The sequence below is a fragment of the Hoplias malabaricus genome, chromosome Y (genome assembly GCF_029633855.1).
Source record: "Hoplias malabaricus isolate fHopMal1 chromosome Y, fHopMal1.hap1, whole genome shotgun sequence".
NCBI lineage: Eukaryota > Metazoa > Chordata > Actinopteri > Characiformes > Erythrinidae > Hoplias > Hoplias malabaricus.
The window spans coordinates 42572041-42592002 of record NC_089820.1 but is presented as its reverse complement, the minus strand read 5'-3'; the positions used below and the strand labels follow the sequence as shown (position 1 = coordinate 42592002).

Below are 19962 nucleotides of genomic sequence, written 5' to 3'. Positions count from 1 at the left end.
CGCTAGTGGTCGATGTGGATTGATCATGTGGTAAGAGGAGAAAAAAATAATAATCAATTTAAAATGTGGGCTCTCAGAAGTGAGACAGCAATTCAAGAACAATTAATAACCCAGCGTCTTGCTCGCCTATACACTTCCATCAGCACTTTCCATATAAAGAAATTTCTGAAGGAAGAATTTACTGGAAAATGCTAACTGCAAGGCTAAAATTGCGAACTCTACACTATGTAGCCATTAAAGGGAACGTCTATGATAGTGGGGAAATGCTGTTCTCTCTGGTTTGTTTACATTCAGATGCTCCACCTCTTTTAAGGTGAAATGGTAGGTTCAATTGTTCAGTTGTTTACATAGTTGTGCATGATCTTAAGGTCACCATATCCATGCATGTGGAGCAGAGTTGTCAGGAGTAATGGAGCTCTAACCAATATTTCTGTGATGTGATTTTATTTGTTTATTTGTTATTGTGGATATATGCCAGCAAATTCATACAGAAATCCAGGAATTAAAAGCTGTTCCTGTTGTAAAGGGGTGTTACAAATTTATGTTAAATACCTTTTATATCAGTACATTTAATTAATTTTGTGTAAACCAAATTAAACTGCCAAATCTACTTTACAAATTTAAAGAAAATTTAAAGCACCTTCAAAGTGCCTTTTCATCCCAATCTGCTCTGTTTTGAAAAATGAGGAGGTTGTGACCAAAGACATGCTGGGTGGGGAGCGTCATTAAAGAGACTGCCTGTTCATTGCTGTTATCAGTTGCTAAGAGCTTGTATCTCTGCTTCTGTCTTCGTTGTTCCCGCTTTCAATAACAATGGCGACCATTTCTCTGCTGCCTGTCTGCTCATTTCCGCCCATTCTCCACTCATTTCCTGTTTGGGCCGGCAAAAACAGGAAATGGACCTCCAGCACAGGTGTTCCGGTGGAGATCAGAGCGACGGCTGGAGGTCTGAACTGGTCCAAAATTAAAACTCGAACCTGACCCAACCTAACCCGAACAGGCCAGGCATGACATCTGCTGCTAAATCTGAAACCCAAACCCAACCCAGACACAAGAAGCAAGAAATGAAACCAGAGGACAAATCCAGTATCCAGGATGTGACTCAGACCTGACCCAACAGGTACTGTTAAACCTGAAACACAATTCCAACCCACAAACAACTTTAAACAACAGTCAATCACCCACTCACACATATAGACACTTTTGAACAGTCAACCAAGTTGGCAGCAGAGTTTTTAGACTGTGGGAGAAAACCAGTGCATCTGATGGAAACCCATGCAGACACAGAGAGAACACCCCACACTACTCACGGACAGGGAGGATTGAACCCACAACCCTATATTTAATTTTCCAATTAAATATAGGGTTTAAAAGATTTGCACATTATTGAAGTTTTACTTTTACCATTTTGCACAGCATTCCAACTTTCAGGGGATTTGAAGAAAAAATTAAATTGTGCCACGGATGCAAATCACTGAATAACACCCCCTTATGAGCATTGTGTTGAAGGTGATTGAGTGAATAAGTTGTCCATGAGGTGTTTCTCATCTAAAAATCACAATCATGATCCCAGTGTTCTACATGATAATTCCCCAGTCTTCTTAAAACACCGTGACGTCAGCTGCAACCCATAGATAACATTAGGGAAAAACATTTAGTCTAGTCAACAAAATCTATTCACACACAATGAGTCAGCAAATAATAGAAGATGGAGGGGATCTTTTATTGCCATTTATCTAAAGGAATTTTTTGTAAAATATAAATACAAATGATAGCGTATGTAATTACAAAGTTTTGACACATCTCCAAAAAACGATTAACACGGAGTCAGAAACAAGTTACTGAAATTGTCAACTCATTATTTACAACTTCCAACGCTTCTTCTTCCTAACAAAGCTTCATATTAGTATCTTACACATAATTTTGAATATTTACCTCGAAAAAAGAAGCCACGTTTTAAAATATCTTAAATTTGTAATCATAAATAATTGAGCCAAAATAAAACCAACAAACCGAAAGAAAAAAAAAAGCTCACACACTGAGTATAAAACTGGGTTTGCATTTCAGGAACCCCTAAAGAAATACAAATAAACAAACAAAAATTTTTCAAAATGCATCAAAATAGTTCACCCACAAACACAGGGATGAATGAGTGTGAAACTCAGTCATGAAGTGCACTAGTTAAAGTCATGACTAACCGACAACTTTCTGACAACAACAGAAAGCTGCGCGGGTCGATTACTAACAGCTTTCAAATCTTTAAATCCCGAACAACTGCGCACACAGTCGTACATTAGTCTACTGCACAAGGCAGGAAGGATCAGCAAATAAGCACCTGACCAAATAAATGGGTATATATATATATATATATATATATATATATATATATATATATATATATATATTTATATATATATATATATATATATATATATATATATATATATATATTTATATATATATATATATATATATATATATATAAATAATCGCAAATAAAATACCGTAATTGTATATTTATTAATATATATGTATATACTTATAAAACATCTCTTTCACAGAAGAGTCTTTCTCTACAATCATGAGTCAATCTCATCTGGGAGACGGTCATCCATGTCAGAATGTCACCCTCTTTCTTGTGTAGTTTTGAACTATGTACAATTTTTACAAGCTTGAAGCATGAGAGATGTGGAGACATCATGTCACAAAAATAGTTCAAAATAGTGACATTCCTGCATCATAACTGGGAGCGCACAAGCTGTGGAAATGATTGTGATATCACAAAGGTTTGTCCTAAATGTTTCTACACCATTCCCTTGGTAATGACTGTCATGACATAAAGTGTGATCATAAAGACTTCTCCATCACTTCAATGGAGACATTTCTGATGTCATAAAGGGAGTTCCAGAATGTTCCTGTGCCATTGCTCAGACTATGAGGGCTGTAGAGAACACTGTGATGTCACAAAGGAGTTCCAGAATGCATCTCCTGTGATGCCGCTGAGACGATTGTGATGTCATAAAGGGACTTCCAGAACCAAGAAACTGCCAGAATAAATGTCCAACTGGAACGATACAGTCTCCATCTGTGATCTCCAGTGTGGATGTATCCGGAAACCTTCCTGAAAGAATCCCATTTCTCACATCTCCAAAGCATGCGTGCGTGTGTGTGTGTGTTCAGTGTCATGAACGTGGCTTAAAGGCCGAAGGCTCCCAGCGGTCATCCAGGTACTCAAGTGACGAGCCGAGCAGAGCCACGAGCTCAGCGCTGATCTCAACCAGGTCCAGGAGTTCCTTGCTGTCTGGCAGGAAGCCGTCCAGTTCCTCCGGGCAGGAGAACAGCTGGCTCAGGGAAACCTGCTTATAGAATTCTGCCTCGGCTATGGTCACAACCTCGATATGGGGAAAGGTGGAGCGGAACATTCTGGCCGACATCTTCAGACGCTTCAAGACATCTGACAACAGAAGCCAGTTTCTGGGCCTGGGGACAGAGAGAGAAAGAAAGAGCATTCATATATTTTTCTTATTATACTTTAATATTCACAAACTTTGTAACCCAAGCTTTGGCAGTACAAGTGTACCATTATTTTCCTTACGAATGACAGAGCTCCACAGAATTGAACTGAATTGAGAGAGAGAGAGAGAGAGAGAGAGAGAGAGAGAGAGAGAGAGTGAGAGAGAGTGAGAGAGAGAAAATATGGATAGAGAGAGAAATGGAGAAGCACAGAGATGAAGAGAAATTAAGAATTAGAAATAGGCAGAGGGACAGAGAGAGACAGAAAGAGAAAGGGAATCATACAGACAGAGTGAGAGAGAGAAAAAGAGAGATGGTTAAGGCTGTAGATGTAGAGAGCTGGTGGGTGGATTTTTTTCTGCTTTTCCGTTCTCATGGGTACATCTTTTCTCTTTCTTTCCTTTCGTTCACGAAGCAAGCGTGTGTGTGTGTGTTTTCTCACTCCGCTCATCAAAAACAAGTCTGAGGCAATGTTTATGCAGATGTTCTAAAAGCAGTAAGGACCGTCCCCCTCTCCCCCTCTCTCTCTCTCTCTCTCTCTCTCTCTCTCTCTCACACACACACACACACACACACACACACACACACACAATTAGAAAAGCAGACTTGGATACACAAAAGACACTCAGCCTCTTGCTCACAATACAATGGGCTACAGACACACAAAAAAGCCTAGACAAAGCCCCTCTCTCTCTCTCTCTCTCTCTCTCTCCCTCGCACTCTCATACACACACGCGCGCACGCTCGGGGGAGAGCGGTAACAGGCAGCGCTCAGTCGATGGCACTTGAGGCAGTCTGTGGGTACAGCGGAGCGACGGCAGGATGAATAGATAGATAGAGAGAGAGAGCGCGAGGGGGAGAGAGAGAGAGAGAGAGAGAGAGAGAGAGTGTGTGGTAGAGCGGAGAGGCCCCACCGCACAAGAGAGCCATTAATACTGCATCAGCCAGCAGCACACAGAGAGAACAAGAGAGAGAGAGAGAGAGAGAGAGAGAAATGAAGAGGATGGAGACGGAATAGAAGAGAACGTGGAGAGAAGGAGAGAGAGAGAAAAAGACAGAAGGGAGGGGGAGGGGAAAAGGAGAACGAGCGCAGCCTGAAAATTACACACAACAGCAGCTGAGCCTGTGAGAGAGTGGGAGAGCAGAGCAGAGCAGAGAGAGAGAGAGAGAGAGAGAGAGAGAGAGAGAGAGAGAGAAAGACAGCAAAAAACAGCAAGAAATTAGAAAGAGGGTGTGCGGATAGACACAGACAGACAGACAGATAAAAACAGAAATAATGGAGAGACTAAAACATAAAGATCAAGAAACTGAGTGAACGGAAGTGAGAGGCTTCTATGCTGTGTGTGTGTGTGTGTGTGTGTGTGTGTGTGTGGATGTAGACAGAGTGGGAGGTAATTAGCTGTGTCTTTTTAGCGGCGTGTCGCTAGAGCTCGACCATGCAGAGCCTGCCTCTCTCTCTCTCTAATTTAACGTCATGCCCTACTTCCTCCCCTCCTCTCACTCCCTCGAGAGACAGTGCGTCTCCACCAGGTGTGAGAGGTTCACACTCTCGAGGCTAATCACCTCATCAATATCCATCAATAAACCTTCAATCCTCAATATAATTCCCTCCTCCTTTTCCACACACACACACTTTACGCCAAATATGGTCATCGTTTATTTGCTCCGTTAGCTTCCCTGAGACTAATCTACACATGTCCAAACCACACCCCTTACAACGAGTGACTTAAGCTACTTCAATCTTCATACAGTCTTCCCCTGTCCAATGCCAACAGTCTGCCAGAGGGGTATAAACCCCCAGCACTGGGCTGTGGAACAGTGGGACAGTGTTCTCTTGAGTGAGGAAGCTCCATCCAATACATCTGTAATGAGCAGTGATCCATTACTAATCCTCAGCATCATTATGAAGGATGGGGTTTAAAGTTTTAAAGGGTTTTCTGAGTGTTAGGTCACTGAAAATGGAGGTTTGAAAATCTCTCAATGATGAAGCTTTTTGAAAATGCCATTGGTCAGTGGCATCATGTTTATGGCCAAAACCTCTGCTTTTTGAAAAAACACTGAGATCTCACAGCATGCCTGCCTCTGTGGGAAATTCAAATAACCACCCCCCTCCCTATATAGTGAATTACATTAAGTCATAAAACTACAATGCAAATATACAAATATACAAAAAAAATACAAAGTTCAGATTTCAAACTTGACTACATTTCAGATTCCCACAAATGAAAAATATGTTGTATTAGAAATATATAATGCATCATTAAGATCTGGATTCAGTCATTTTGCATAGGGAGTGATTTGGGATTGAATAGCTGTCTTTCTCTTGGTGTTTTGATGTGTCTCTTTTTAGAGGTACAATGGCCCCCTACTGGACTGGCATGATAATGCAACCGTTTTCGCATTCGGCGCGATTTTCAAAAACGAAGGGAGGAATATTTCAGTTTATGAAAATATCTGGATCCTTGTGGATGGGGCCTAAGTGATCAAAGGCCAATGACTGGTGCTGGAGGAACAGAAACATTCTAAATTAAGTAAAAATAACATGTTCTGCACCATTTAGAAGAAAGGTTGACCTGCTAGGTGGCACAGCAGGTAGTGTCGCAGTCACACAGCTCCAGGGACCTGACTGTCTGTGAGGAGTTTGGTGTGTTCTCCCTGTGTCTGCGTGGGTTTCCTCCGGGTGCTCCGGTTTCCTCTCATTCCTCCTGGATTGGCAACTCAAAGTGACCATAGCTGTGAGCGAATGTGTGTGTGTGTCTGTGTTGCCCTGTGAAGGACTGGCGCCCCCTCCAGGGTGTATTCCCGCCTTTTGCCCCATAATTTCAGGTAGGCTCTGGACCCACCACGACCCTGAACTGGATAATGAATGAATCACCAGCTAGGCTTGGATAAGTGAGCTAAACAGGTTAAAACTGCAGCACAGACTGTCTTACAGTGAACTGAGGCTCAAATCACACAAATTTCAAGGATAAATCTCATATTTGAAGGGTTTGGACAATCTTTCCTCCTTTTTACCCAAAACCCCAGCCCAAACTTTTTCAGAATGAGCTCTTTGTGCCTTGTTCTTAACTTAGTCAGACACCGAACAGAAACTAAACACACCAGGCACATCATAATTTTGAAATTCTGCCCTCATTTTGAGATACAGTCCTTAGTTTTAAATACAGCATTATCCAGTATCACCTTTATGCTGCCAAACCCTAATCAATACTGGATCTAATTAACACTCCCACTGCTGTCTGCTATCAAATCCTTACAGCACTATGCCAACAAATTTTGGTCTACATATATGCTTTAATCTTCTAGCATTTTCAGTTACATTAGCCTTGTTTACACTTGTCTAATGAATGGAAATGTTACCTGTGGCACTTGAATCTAAACAAAGGTCCATGTGGTCAGTAAGCTGTCCAGCTGAGGATGACCACCAGTCAATAATCAGCATTTCAGCAAATCATTAACATCAATAACAGTCAATGTTTTCTCAAAGCAGCAGCATCAATATCCCTCTTGCGCTCAGTCTGATTCCTCTGATGTGGTAGCCAGGCTATGGTTAAAAGCTGAACAGTCATCTCAGAAAGCATAGAGGTTCAAGGATGGTGCGCAAATCTATATGGACAGCCCTTCAGCAAGATTCCAAAATCTAATATAAGGCACTTCCAACTGAGTAGAGGTGCTCTTCAGTGTATGACCAGGAAAAAATACGTTTTGGACATGAAAATACAGTAATGTAATAAGCACTTAATAACAATAACTCACCCTTGTGAAAGGGACACCTGGATATTGTAGCAGGGTAGTAGGGGTCGGTCAGAAAACTCAAACTCAAACACCTCCCTGTGGTCATCATCATCGTCCTCTGGACCTGGCGGGTCGGCCAGGATGTCAAATGCAGCCGGGTCATCCCCAGGTTCTGTTAAAAAATAAATGAATATATAAATAAATAAACTATGGGACTACAGAAACACAAAGTGACCACATCCAGTAACGCTTCTCTGACTCTGACTGAAGGGGTCAGTGGTTCTGTATTCACACACTCATCCATGTCCGTAAACGTCAACATGAAAGCCCGTATTCAAATCATATCTCTGGTTTATCGATGGTCAAAACAGCTGTGACGTTATATGGCATGGATAACAATGAGGTGAAAAGAGGGAGAGAGCGAGAATGGAAAGAGAAAAAGGGAGAAAATGGAAAGAAACAGAAAGAGAGAAATCAAGAGGGGGAGGAAAAAGTGGAGAGAGAGAGAGAGAGAGAGAGAGAGAGAGAGAGAGAGAGAGGCATTACAAAAGCTTGTTTGTGTGAAGGCCTTGGTCTGTTATCAGCCGCACCCTCCCCCAGCTCTCTCTCGCGCTCTCTCTCTCTAATGCCCTTTCTCCATCTCTCTGTTGGCCTCTCTCTCAAAACTTTACTTCCACCCCCTCTTTCGCTGCTCTTTCTCTCTCTCTCTCTCTCTCTCTCTCTCTCTCTCTCTCTCAGGTCATACATTTAGAAATACGTTAAGGAAACACTCCTTGGAAACCTCTGTCTGAAAGTGCAGTGCTAAAGGCCTGCAGGCTGAATAGGTAAATATATGAAAATGTGTTGGGGTTTGTGACATCACAAAATCCACACGCCTTCTGATGCTAATATATGCAGGTATGTTTACTGTACACATACACACAGTACAACTTCATTCATAAGCACATAAATATGCACATATATATACATGCATTTCCAGAGGAATATGTATGTATACATTTTCATATGGGATATTTCCATTGCATTTTCCCTCTCTCCATTTTCTCCACCTCTAGCTTTCTCCATTCACTGTTCCGTTCTCTCTCTCTCTCTCTCTCTCTCTCTCTCTCTAACAAATTCAGGGAAGCAGAGAATGTCGATCTATCGTTTCCCGCAGCCTTTACACTCCCCCACCTTCTCTCGCTCCCTCCCTCTCCCTCTCTCTCTCTCTCTCTCTCTCGCTCTCTCACAGGTGTTATTGTGTGCGTGTGTGTTCGGGGGCTGCTGAGAGCTTCCTGAAAATTCTGCTCGGCTGCTCTCCCAGAGGAACCCCCCTCCTAATCCCCCCACCTCCACTCGTCTGTCCTTCACTCGCTCCCTCTCTTCCGTCCTCTCTCTCTCTCTCTCTCTCTCTCTCTCTCTCTCTCACTCTCTCTCTCTCCACTACACCCTTTTTCCGGAGTCCTTCTCACATCGCTCCCGCTATGCCGGCTCCTATTAACGCCGTCTTCCATTAAGCAGCGCTGCAGGATGTGTGTGTGTGTGTGTGTGTGCGTGTGTGTGTAGAAAGGGAGGCTCTTCACTCTTTCCAGTGGGTGTTGGCGTCAGCGCTAAAGCCTCAAAGAGAAAGAAAGGGGGAGAGAAAAAAAAAAATCACAGCCCACCCCCCTTAACTCCCTCTCTTGCTCTCCCTCTCCCTCACTCGCTTGCACGCTCTTGCGCTCCGTTTTATAGCCAGGGTTTTTCCGAGGCGGTGCTTTAGCAGAGCTCCCAAAAATAGCTGTTCTCTCTCTCTCTCTCTCTCTCTCTCTCTCTCTCTCTCTCTCTCTCTCTCTCTCTCTCTGTGTGTCCTCTTATGCTTCCTCTTTCTCTTTCTCCCTGTTCTTCTCCTGTCTCTCTCCTCTCAACAACCCCTTTAACTTTTCTTTCTTTCCTCTCTCTCTCTTTCTTTCTTTTCCTCGCTCTTTCCTACTTCTCTCTATGTCCTCTTACGTTCCCATTTTTCTCCATCTTCTCTTCTCAGCAACCTCTTTATGCTTCTCCATTTCCTCACTCTCTCCCATCACACCCTTTAAATATGCCTTTAACCCTTTCTATTCCTCTCCTCTCTGTCCTTCTCTTTTGGCTATTCCAAGAATTCAGGGAAAGCGAGTGGTAGCGCAGCATTTGTTTTCAGCCAGCTGGAGAGAGCCGACACACCCTCTCTCTCTCACACATACATAAACACACACACACACGCACAATGACTCGCTGTTATCCGGTGGCCTTGGGGATGGTCAGTGAGCCCGATTCAATAAAGGGTCGGTGTTACGAGGTTTTTCACAATGTTTTTCCTCAACCTGAACACCACCAGTGTCTGCCCCCACCCTTCCACACTCCACATAGCAACAACAACAATAAACAACAATGACAAACCTATCTAAGGCTTTGTATTTATGTTCATGGTCTATTTCAGAGGTCTTTGCATCCGTTCACTCGATCCAGGTTCCAGGCCAGGATTTTATAATGATCAGCCTGTACGACCCCATACCAGGCCATTCAGGTGTGTTACCAATTGAAGCTATATTGTTATAGCTGTCGGCCATTTTAAAAATCCAGTCCTGGTACGTGATTCAAGCTCCCGATCTGGAGACTATTCGTCCACTTAATAGCCTGTCCAGGCTCCGGTTCTTTTTCCCCATAGATACTGTTGCTAAGTTGGACAAGCTTGACAGAGTCCTCTTTAATTTACTGTAGCAACTTAGTCAAACAATGAAATTTAGATCATGATATTTATTTCTAACCAAATGGATTGTGTGTGCAGTTGAAAACACACTGAACAGATTAATTAACAGTTCTATGTGGATGGAATAAGAGAGGTCATTTTTCCAACATTGAGCCAATGTCCAAATGTGGGTGTAAAACTTTTATATTTTAAATATTTTATTATTGAAGCCTGCTTCCAAACTTTTGAGTGGTAGTTTAAGTTTCACTTGGGCAGAAATAAGAAATGGTTTTAAAAATATACATAGAGACAGACAGAGAGAGAGAGAAAAAGAGAGGGGGGAGAGAGAGAGAATGAGAGAGTGAGAGAGCTGTGAAAAGCAGATGTTTTTCCAGTTCCATCTTTTGGGGAAGGTTCTGACAAAGGGTTTACCCTTGGGGTTAGAAGGCTTACGTTATTTTTCAGACCTTTCTACCTTACTTTTCTCATTTGGGTCGCGTGTGTGTGTTCAACATAAAAATTGGTACTCACCACACACTGCGCTGCCATAGAACTCCCAATACACACCGGGGTCATCATCTGCTCGCCCCTGCAGATCCGCAAAATAATCTACACAGAGAGAGAGAGGGAGAAAGAGAGGGATGAATTTCGCAGTCAACGGTACTGAGATGCCACTTGCCATGGCTTTGTGTTGGCCATTAATAACACACAGCAAGGGAGAAAGGACGAATGAGAGAGAGAGAGAGAGAGAGGGGGGGGGGAGGGAGAGGGAGAAGGGGGTAGAGGATTTGATTAGAAAGCTCCGACAGAGGGAAACAAATTGGGGGAGGGGCTGTAAATCAGCACGGCCGACAGCGCATTGAGACACACACACACACACACACACACACACACACACACACACACAAACAATCAGTCCCCTGCCTGTTCGCCCTTTCCCTCCCCATCTCTCATGCTCACATAATTTAGCCAGCGCTCACTTGTGTGCACACACACACACACATTTGGGACCCAATGGCTTGGGGCCAATAATCAGCTTCCGCTCCTGGCGACCGCTGACCACAACCTCTGTCTCTGTCCTGCCGTTCAAACATGAGCCGAATGTATTCATCCATCGGCTCCGGAGAGAGGGTCGGGGCTTCTGCTGCCTGAGGCATTATCATAGGAAAGGTCCCGATCTAAACCTTTATGTCCAAACAGTCGTGGATGCCCTTTATATAATGAGTGTCTTCAGCTACTTGAAGGTGCAGCCTTTGCAGACACAGCCATTTGATTTTTCTGGCAGAAAAGGACACCACCAAATCTTCACAGCAAATTTGCAACATCTAGTGTAAAGCCATCCCTGATGAGTCAAGAGTCCTGATACCTAGCCTTGTCTGCATTGTCCACAAACCTTTGGCCATATAGTGTATTTGGCTATGATTGTATTCCTACTGTTAAAATCCCTACTGTTTTAACTGGCCATTTTTCACTGGAGAGTGCAATAGCTTTTTTGACTGGAAATGTGGTCTCTGACTTTTACACAGCACTTTACTACGTGTGTGTGTGTGTGTGTGTGTGTGTGGCTGCATGAGGTGAAGGTTGTGCGACAGGAGACCTGCCCTCTGCTGAGGAGGCATTCAACCCTGCTCTCTCTCTCTCCCTGTGTGTGTGTTTGTGTGTGTGTTTACCGGGTTCACCCACATTGTGGGGACTGTGGGGATCTGTTTCCACACCCTCATTGTGGGCACTTGTCTTCCTTGTGCGTACCACAAGCTGGGTTAGAAGAGCTACAACTTTAACTTACAGCTAAAGGTCTAGGGTATGTCTCCACGAAATGACTTGTCTGTTAATGTAATGTCCCCACAACGCACAGAAACAAACGCGCGCGTGTGTGTGGTGTGTGTCTTACGCAAGCCAAGCCCGAGTCTGCGCCGAGCCCTTTGAGGGGAAGCAATCAGAGCACGCTCTCACTCGCCCTCGCACACAATCTCCCTCCCTCCCTCCTTCTCTTTCTCTCTCTCTCGCGCGCTCTCTCCCTACCTCCCTCCCTCCCTCGCTCGCTCGCTCGCTCGCCCGCCTGCTCTCTCTCGCTCCTCTAATCACTTCTTCCTACTTAGCATTTAAAACGTTCCCCCTCCACCCTGTCTGCCATTTAAAGCCTCGCTCTCCTGCGCTCTCGCTCGTTCTCTCTCTCTCTGTCGCTCTCGTTTCTAATCTGAATCATCGCGGGAGAAAAGCGGCCGAGTTCTCGGGTCAGCAGCTGGTCAGGATTCCAACCTTCATCTTTTATGCGCACACATCTGGATCCGCTTCGGTTTCGCTGCAGAACCAAGCGGAAGGAACCTTACTGGTTCTCCGCGGGGGAGACAATATAGCAATAACGCCGTCCAAAGCTCCCATTGTGTATATTTCTAGCATTTTAGCAGGCACCCGTATCCAGACTAGCTTCTAATTTTAATTAACCTTCAGAAGCAGACTAATACAGTGTTAGGTGTCTTGCCCAAGGTCTCCCATTGTTAAAGCATGGGGTTCTTGATGAAGCAGTAATCAACGCCCCTGGACCCGTCTGCAAGACGGTGGAGGTCCATCGGGAAAAAGTATTTGGTAGTTTCAAAGTTTTAGCAAACTTGACTTCAAACTTGAAGTGGGGTGCCAAAATTTTCACATGTGCACATGTCTTTGAGAGCCAAACACTCACAATCACACACACACACACACACACACACAAGGACACGCGCACACACACACACACACACACACACACACACACACACACATACAAAACAGCACAGCTTTTCCAAATATCTCCAATACACACACATGCACACACACACACACACACACAGTAAATCTCCTCTGTGAAAGCGGGTTTGCCGTGCTAAAGGCCGCTCGCCGTGGAGTCGTTGCCTAGCGACCAGTGGAGCACGTGCGGCAGCTCGACTTTACCTGGAGCCGCACTTCCAGGAACGAGGGATGAGTAAGCGAGAGAGGAAAACAGAGAGGAAGGGCGAAAACAAAGACGACAACAGCTGGCATCAGGGACAGAAAGGGAAGGAAAATTAGAAAAGGACAGAGTAGGAAGGAAGAAAGAAAGAAAGAAAGAAAGAAAGAAAGAAAGAAGGTAATATGTGGGTGAAAGGTTGAACAAAGTTCAGAGAAAGAGAGAGAGAGAGAGAACTGACCAGACAGGAATCCCTCCATCGTGTCACTGTGGGTCATCTTCAGCAGGCTGCGGCCTGAGTAGGTGGCAAGCGTTGGGTCAGCACCGAATGACAGCAGCAGCCTCACAATGTCCAGGTGATCGTTCTCCACTGCGTCATGGAGAGGCCTGCCAGAGCGACATTATCATCAAACTAAAGTAAAACTCTATTAAAACTCTTCATAGTCTTGGAAAGGTAGAGACTGCTACTTTAGCGCTGGAAGAAATTCCAGATCTATTCCCAAATAATTTGAGAGGAAATGTTGCACGTCCAAATACTTATGGCCTAGTAGTGTCAAAGAGTTCTTTTCCTTTAATTTTTCATGAAATGTGGCTCACAGTGATTTTGAGCCTCTGAATGTGTCTGAGTTTGTCTTCTGCTCCATAGTGACATCATGAAGCACCAGTGGGCGGGGCAAAATGATACTAACCAATATGATGTTGCACAATGCTGATTGGTAGAGAATTAAATTCAATTATTCTTTAATATTTCTAGTGTTGTTTAATTAAACTCGCTCCTTATATACAAAAATTCCTTCTGATGCATAAAATAGCATTTTTTCCCTGTTCCTAATTAATGTTTTATTTTTTAATGAGAATTTTAAATAAAGAAAGTTAAAAGTTAAATGTACAGTGACGTGAAGAAAGCGCACCGAAGTGACCCTCCTGTCCAGAATCAATCTCTCTCTAATTATCCACGCCGTGTTTCACAGCCTCTTCTGTTGACGCCAACCCTATTATTACTCAACGTGTAATTAGACGCTCTGTGTGTGTGCGCATGCAATGTGTGTGTGTGTGTGTGCACGCCATGTAATTAATGCTGCAGTAACGCTCACACACACACATGCACTGTAAACCAGAAAATGGTATATAACCAAAGCAAGTATTTGTATTTTTCTGTTATATATATATATCGTTCCAATAGGTTTGAAGGAGAACCCAAATGGTCATTTCTATTATATATATATATATGGAATGACCATAAGGGCTTGAAAATGAAAGGAAATAAAAAGAAATTCTTTTCATGCACTAGTGTGTCACTGTGTGTGTGTTTGTGTGTGTGTGTGTTTGTGTGCGTATGTGTGTACCTGGTGCCATCCTGTGCACTGCAGTTGATGTCCGCTCCGTGCTGGAGCAGGTGCTGGACGATGGAATACCAGCCGTGAGCACAAGCCTCGTGCAGAGCACAATATCCAGCGTTATCACGATGATTTACATCACACACCTTATTCTCCAAACAATACAACACAACCTCCTACAGATACAGAGAGAGAGAGAGAGAGAGAGAGAGAGAGAGAGAGAGAGAGAAAGAGAGGAAGAAAGACACAGAAATATCAATACCTTCTACCCTGCAACAACTGGACACACACAGTATATATGCACTCAATGCCAAGCCCCAAGTTAACTACCAATTAATATTATAGGATATATTCTAATTATTAATTAATATTATATAGGATATATTCTAAGGATTTATACTGGTGTAGCATAATGTGTTTACCGGCCAGGGACACAAACCTTTATCTGCCTTGTTGAGGGGCAACATGAGGTATACTACACATTACACACCTTGTTGTTCAGCTATCAAACTCACAGTGTATTACCTGCTACTGTAACTAACATGAAAGCAACAGTGTATGTGTGTATACAGTGTTATTTCCTAAGTGACTCTGAATCACAAAGTCATTTGAGAATCCAACTGAATCATTTGTTAGATTAGAGATTTCCCTAGGTACTGAATCATTTCCTAACGAATCGTTATTGACTCAAAACGAATCGTTGTGGGGTCAGAGATTTACTCTGCCATGGTCAGCAGAGAGCCAACCTGCCAATCACTTTCAGTCCCTACAGTCCAACAGCTACACACACACATACGCCGGCTGGCGGGCGTCTGGTAGCCAGATGAATGTTAGCAGTGGGATTCAGGTGGCATAGCACCAAAAAAAAACAACAAAAAAAAAAAACACGCACACACTCTCTCTCTCTCTCTCTTTCTCTCTCTCTCTGTATCCAGGAAATGGCGCGTTTTGTGCGTGTGCTTCAAATGAGACCATAGCACGGCTGCAGCAGACTGCAAACACATACACACACACAGCTTATATGACTACTGGCAGCCTAGACAAACACACGCACACCCCATCACACCACAGATTAACAGAAACACACATACACACCCCATGGCACCTCTGATTAAAACGCACTGGCACACACGCACACACACACATACACACACACACAAACCCTGATATTTGGGAGTTCTTCTCATTTCCTTTCTTATTTCTGCTCCTCCGGTCACCCCCTCCAACATAAGGGTGAATTTCAGCACCAGCAGGGAAACACTCTCTCTGAGAGAGAGCAGGGAACCTCTCTCTCTCTCTCTCTCTCTCTCAAACACACACAGTGGTCTGGAGAGGGTTTGGTAGTGGAACACATGTGGAGTGCTTGCAGCCAACAGAGTTACACGATGCATTATACAGACAATAAAACTGTATTTAACAGCCTAGAGAGAGAGAGAGAGAGAGAGAGAGAGAGAGAGAGAGAGAGAGTGGAAAATGAAACAATAGGGAAAAAGGAAGAGTAAAAAAGAATAAAGTGGGAAGGAGAAAGAAAGAAACACAGAAGGAGAGAAACAATGAAGGGAATAACAGAGAATTAGTGGCAGAGAGAACTGGGAGATAGAAATATGTGTATGGGGAGAGAGAGAGAGAGAGAGAGAGAGAGAGAGAGATATTAGAATGCTGATTTCTCCGCAGTAAAAGGCTCGCCCCCCTCCTCCCCCGCTTTTAATCTCCCCTCGCTAAACACGCCTTCCAGCCAACAACTGCAATCAATGCATCACTCAGACACTTAACCCTTCACACACACATACACACACACACACAAGCTCGGTCAGATCCTTCACACACTTTAAGCTGAAGTAGAAAACTGAATGAAATTTTAAAGAGAAGATTACAGAAGAGAAGAGAAAAGTGAAGAGGAGTGAAGAGAAGAGAATAAAAACGTAGAGAAGAAAAGAAGCGACAAGGGGATAAAAGTGAAGAGAAGACAAGAGAAGAATAGAGAAGAGAGAGAAGAGAGGAGAGAAGAGTAGAGAAGATGAGTAGATAGAAGAAAAGAAAAGAGAAGAGAAGATGGAAAAGAGAAAGGAAAAGAAAACAAGTATGGAGAGAAGAGAAGATGAGTGTGGACAAAAGAGGAAGAAGAGAAGAGAAGTGTGGATAAAAGAGGAGAGAAGATGAGTGGATAAAAGAGAAGAGAAAAGGTGAGAAGAGACAAGGAATGTGGATAAAAGAGAACAAAAGAGTGTGGATAAAAGAGGAGAAGAGAAGAGAAAAGAAGAGAAGAGAAGTGTGGATAAAAGAGGAGAAGAGAAGAGAAGAGAAGAGAAGAGAAGAGAAGTGTGGATAAAAGAGAAGACAAGACTAGTGTGGATAAAAGAGGAGAAGAGAAGAGCAGAGAAAAGAAGAAAACAAGTGTGGAGAGAAGAGAAGTCGACGGTGTAGATAAAAGAGAAGAGAAGAGAAGATGAGTGTGGATAAAAGAGGAGAAAGAGAAGATGAGTGTGGATAAAAGAGGAGAAAGAGAAGATGAGTGTGGATAAAAGAGGAAGAAGAGAAGTGAAGAGAAGACAAGACAAGAGAAGACAAGAGAAGAGAAGAGAAGAGAAGAGAAGAGAAGAGAAGAGAGATGAGAGAAAAGAAGAGAAGATGAGTGTGGATTAAAGAGAAGAGAAAACTAGTGTCTATAAAAGAGGAGAAGAGAAGAGAAAAGAAAAGAAAATAAGTGTGAAAAAAAGAGAAGACGACGAGTGTGGATAAAAGAGGAGAAGAGAAGAGAAGAGAAGAGAAGATGAGTGTGGATAAAAGAGGATAGAAGAGATAGTGAAGAGAAGGGAAGGCAAGTCAATAGAAGAGAAGTAAAAAGAAGAGAAGAAAAGTAAAAGGAAGAGGAGTGGATAGAAGCGATAGCGGAGAAAAGAGTGGATATAAGTAAAAAGAAGAGAAGAGAAAACGAGTGGATAGAAGAGAAGTAAAAAGAAGAGAAGAGAAGATTAGTGGATAGAAGAGATAGTGAAGAGAAGACAAGTGGATAGAAGAGAAGTAGAAAGAAGAGAAGAGAAGACAAGTGGATAGAAGAGAAGTAGAAAGAAGAGAAGAGAAGACAAGTGGATAGAAGAAAAGTAAAAAGGAGAGAGAAGTAAAAAGAAGACAGGAGAAAATAAGTGGATAGAAGAGAAGAAAAGAGAAGACGAGTGGATAAAAGAAAAGCGATGATGTGTGGATAGAAGAGAAGAAAAGAGAAGAGAAGAGAAGAGAAGAGAAGAGAAGAGAAGAGAAGACGAGCGGATAGAAGAAAAGAAGTGCTGATAAAAGGGAAGAGAAGAGCAGTGAAAATAAAAAGAAAGGAATAAATAAGACAAGATGAGAGAAAGAGAAGTATGATTAGAAGAGAGAGAAGAGAAAATGAGAAATGACATGAAGAGAAGAAAAAGAAAAAAGAGAAAAGAAACACACACACACACACACACACAAATCAACTCAAGATTTCTACCGCAATTACAGGCAATTAAAGTAGAATTGTAGACTCTGGTGCGTGCCTCTCCTCATTTCTTCTACCTATTATATGTCAGTCTCTCTCTCTCTCTCTCTCTCTCTCTCTCTCTCTCTCTCCCTCTCTCTCTCTCTTACCTTTGTCTCTCTCTGCCCTTCCTCTCTGTCATTTTTCTGTCTCTTCATTGTCTCGCTCGCTCTCTTGCTGTCTCACCCTTCCCTTTGTCTAATGCCTTGCGTTTCACCATCTTTCCTCCTCTCTCCGTCTGTCCTTCCTTTCTCTCTAAACCTACACTGTATTCTTTTTCTCTCTGCTTCTTATCTCTCTGTTTGTCTTTCCCTCCCTCCCTCTGTCCCCATGTCCTTCTCTTTTTCTATCACCCTGTCATTTGTCTTTTCTTTCTCTCTCTTGTCCTCTTTTCTTCCTTCTGTTTCCCTCTCCTTCCTTGTACTCTCTCTGTCCTTTGTGTCTCTCGCTCCTTGTTTCCCTTGAATTGAGTGCAGTTTGTGAAAGACAGAAAGAGAAAGAGCGAGTAAGAGAGTGCCACACACACTGCTCTGACAAGCATTCTAAATTTACACACACACACACACACACGACTCAGGAACAAAAACAACAGACTCCGGGCGGCACGGACGGATGTCACGTTGGCTCAGGAAGCAAGAGAGAAGAAAAGGGGGGGAGTGAAAAGGAACAGGAATGAATATATATATATATATATATATATATATATATATATATATATATATATATATATATATATAGAGAGAGAGAGAGAGAGAGAGAGAGAGAGAGAGAGAGAGAGAGTGAGAGAGTCATTTCTTTAGTGCAATGCTGATGCTAAAACAATAAATAAATAAATTTATGGTTATAAAATATGCAGCAGCTCCTATACATAGGGGGAGTGTATACACACACACACACAAACACACACACACACACCACACACACATTATGCTTGCCATGCTCCGCACACACACACACACACACACACACACAAACACACACACACGCACAAGAAGCTGGAAGCTGTTATTTTCTCTCGTAGCGTCCGCCTCTAGCAACGAAACAGATGTACACACACACACACACACACACACACACACTCTGTACACATGCCTTCACACTTCCTACACGTCAAGCCACTGCCGCCTTTCCTCCGCTCACGATACACCACCTTAAAGCAATAGTTCAGTTTTTAAATATTTAAATAAAAATTCCAACCAAACTATAAGAGCTTTTGCTCATAATTGTTTTCTGAAGTTTGTTTCTTTAATTTTGCACTGGATCGACGAGGCTAATGTAGCTAACAGGTAATGAAGCTGTTAGAAGTGCTCCTAATGACATGGCTACTGCTCTTCAGACGTATTGTTTGTGTGCTTTCTGACACTCCGATTGCCCTGATTACTAGGAACATCTACGTTGTATCTACACTCATTGTCCAGTTTTTTGAGAGGATTACTTTGTAGTTCTACAATTTCAGAATGTAGTCCACCTGTTGCTCTGCATTCTTTCACATCCCCCTTTCACCCTGTTCTTCAAATGGTCAGACCACCAGACAACAGGTATTATCTGGGTGCTGGATCATTATCAGGGACACTGACGTGGCGGTGAAAGTGATAGTGTGTGTTGTGCTGGTATGAATGGATCCGACACAGCAGTGCTGATCAAGTTTTTAAAGCCCTAGACTGAGAATAGTCCACCAACCAGAAATATCCAGCATGAACTACTGTCTCTGACTTTGAAATACTGTCTCTGTATCTACAAGGTGGACTTATGAGGTAGGCGTATCCAACAGAGTGGACATAGCGTTAAAAAAGTCTCAATACATAGTAGGTGTGTTCCTAATCCAGTGATCTTTTGATGTATATGTATAGAGAGGATGCGAAGAAAGAAAAACATAAGGGGGAGGGTCTAGGTCTGGGTGGGGAATCATGATCACCACTCATATATTCGGCGACAAGAGGTGAACACAATCCTATGGAAAACTAACAAAACTGCAAAAGAGAAAAGCAGCAAACTTGGCTTTTCTAATTGTCAGTTCGGCAGTGGTTATCCTCACATCTTACGCTGTCTCCATGTTGGCTCTGACAGAGGTCACAAAGACAGAGCAACGGCGCTATTGGTTGTGAACACAAATTCAACAAGAAATTTTGCCAGAAAGTCGAGTACAAGAAATTTGCCTGGCGCTGTGAATCTCACTGAAGAAAATGAAATATCTTAAGTGAAAACTGGCAGAAGAAAATATCCAGTGTGGCATTATGACCCTTTACTGCATAAAAATAATTTAATATCTCGA

At 42.9% G+C, this 19962-nt stretch overlaps 1 protein-coding gene across 2 annotated transcripts in view; it reads right to left on the bottom strand.

Moving 5' to 3' along the window:
* Positions 1–2494: 2494 nt before the first annotated feature.
* bcor (BCL6 corepressor) overlaps positions 2495–19962 on the bottom strand; it is a 55294-nt gene continuing 37826 nt past the window's right edge. For both annotated transcript variants that reach the window (XM_066656005.1, XM_066656006.1), the window contains exons 10-14: positions 14201–14367; positions 13096–13241; positions 10463–10540; positions 7270–7420; positions 2495–3480 (exon numbers count right to left, since the gene is read on the bottom strand). In XM_066656005.1, coding sequence (XP_066512102.1) covers positions 3183–3480; positions 7270–7420; positions 10463–10540; positions 13096–13241; positions 14201–14367 — 840 coding nt within the window. In that variant the 3' untranslated portion in view covers positions 2495–3182. The remainder of the gene's footprint in view (positions 3481–7269; positions 7421–10462; positions 10541–13095; positions 13242–14200; positions 14368–19962) is intronic.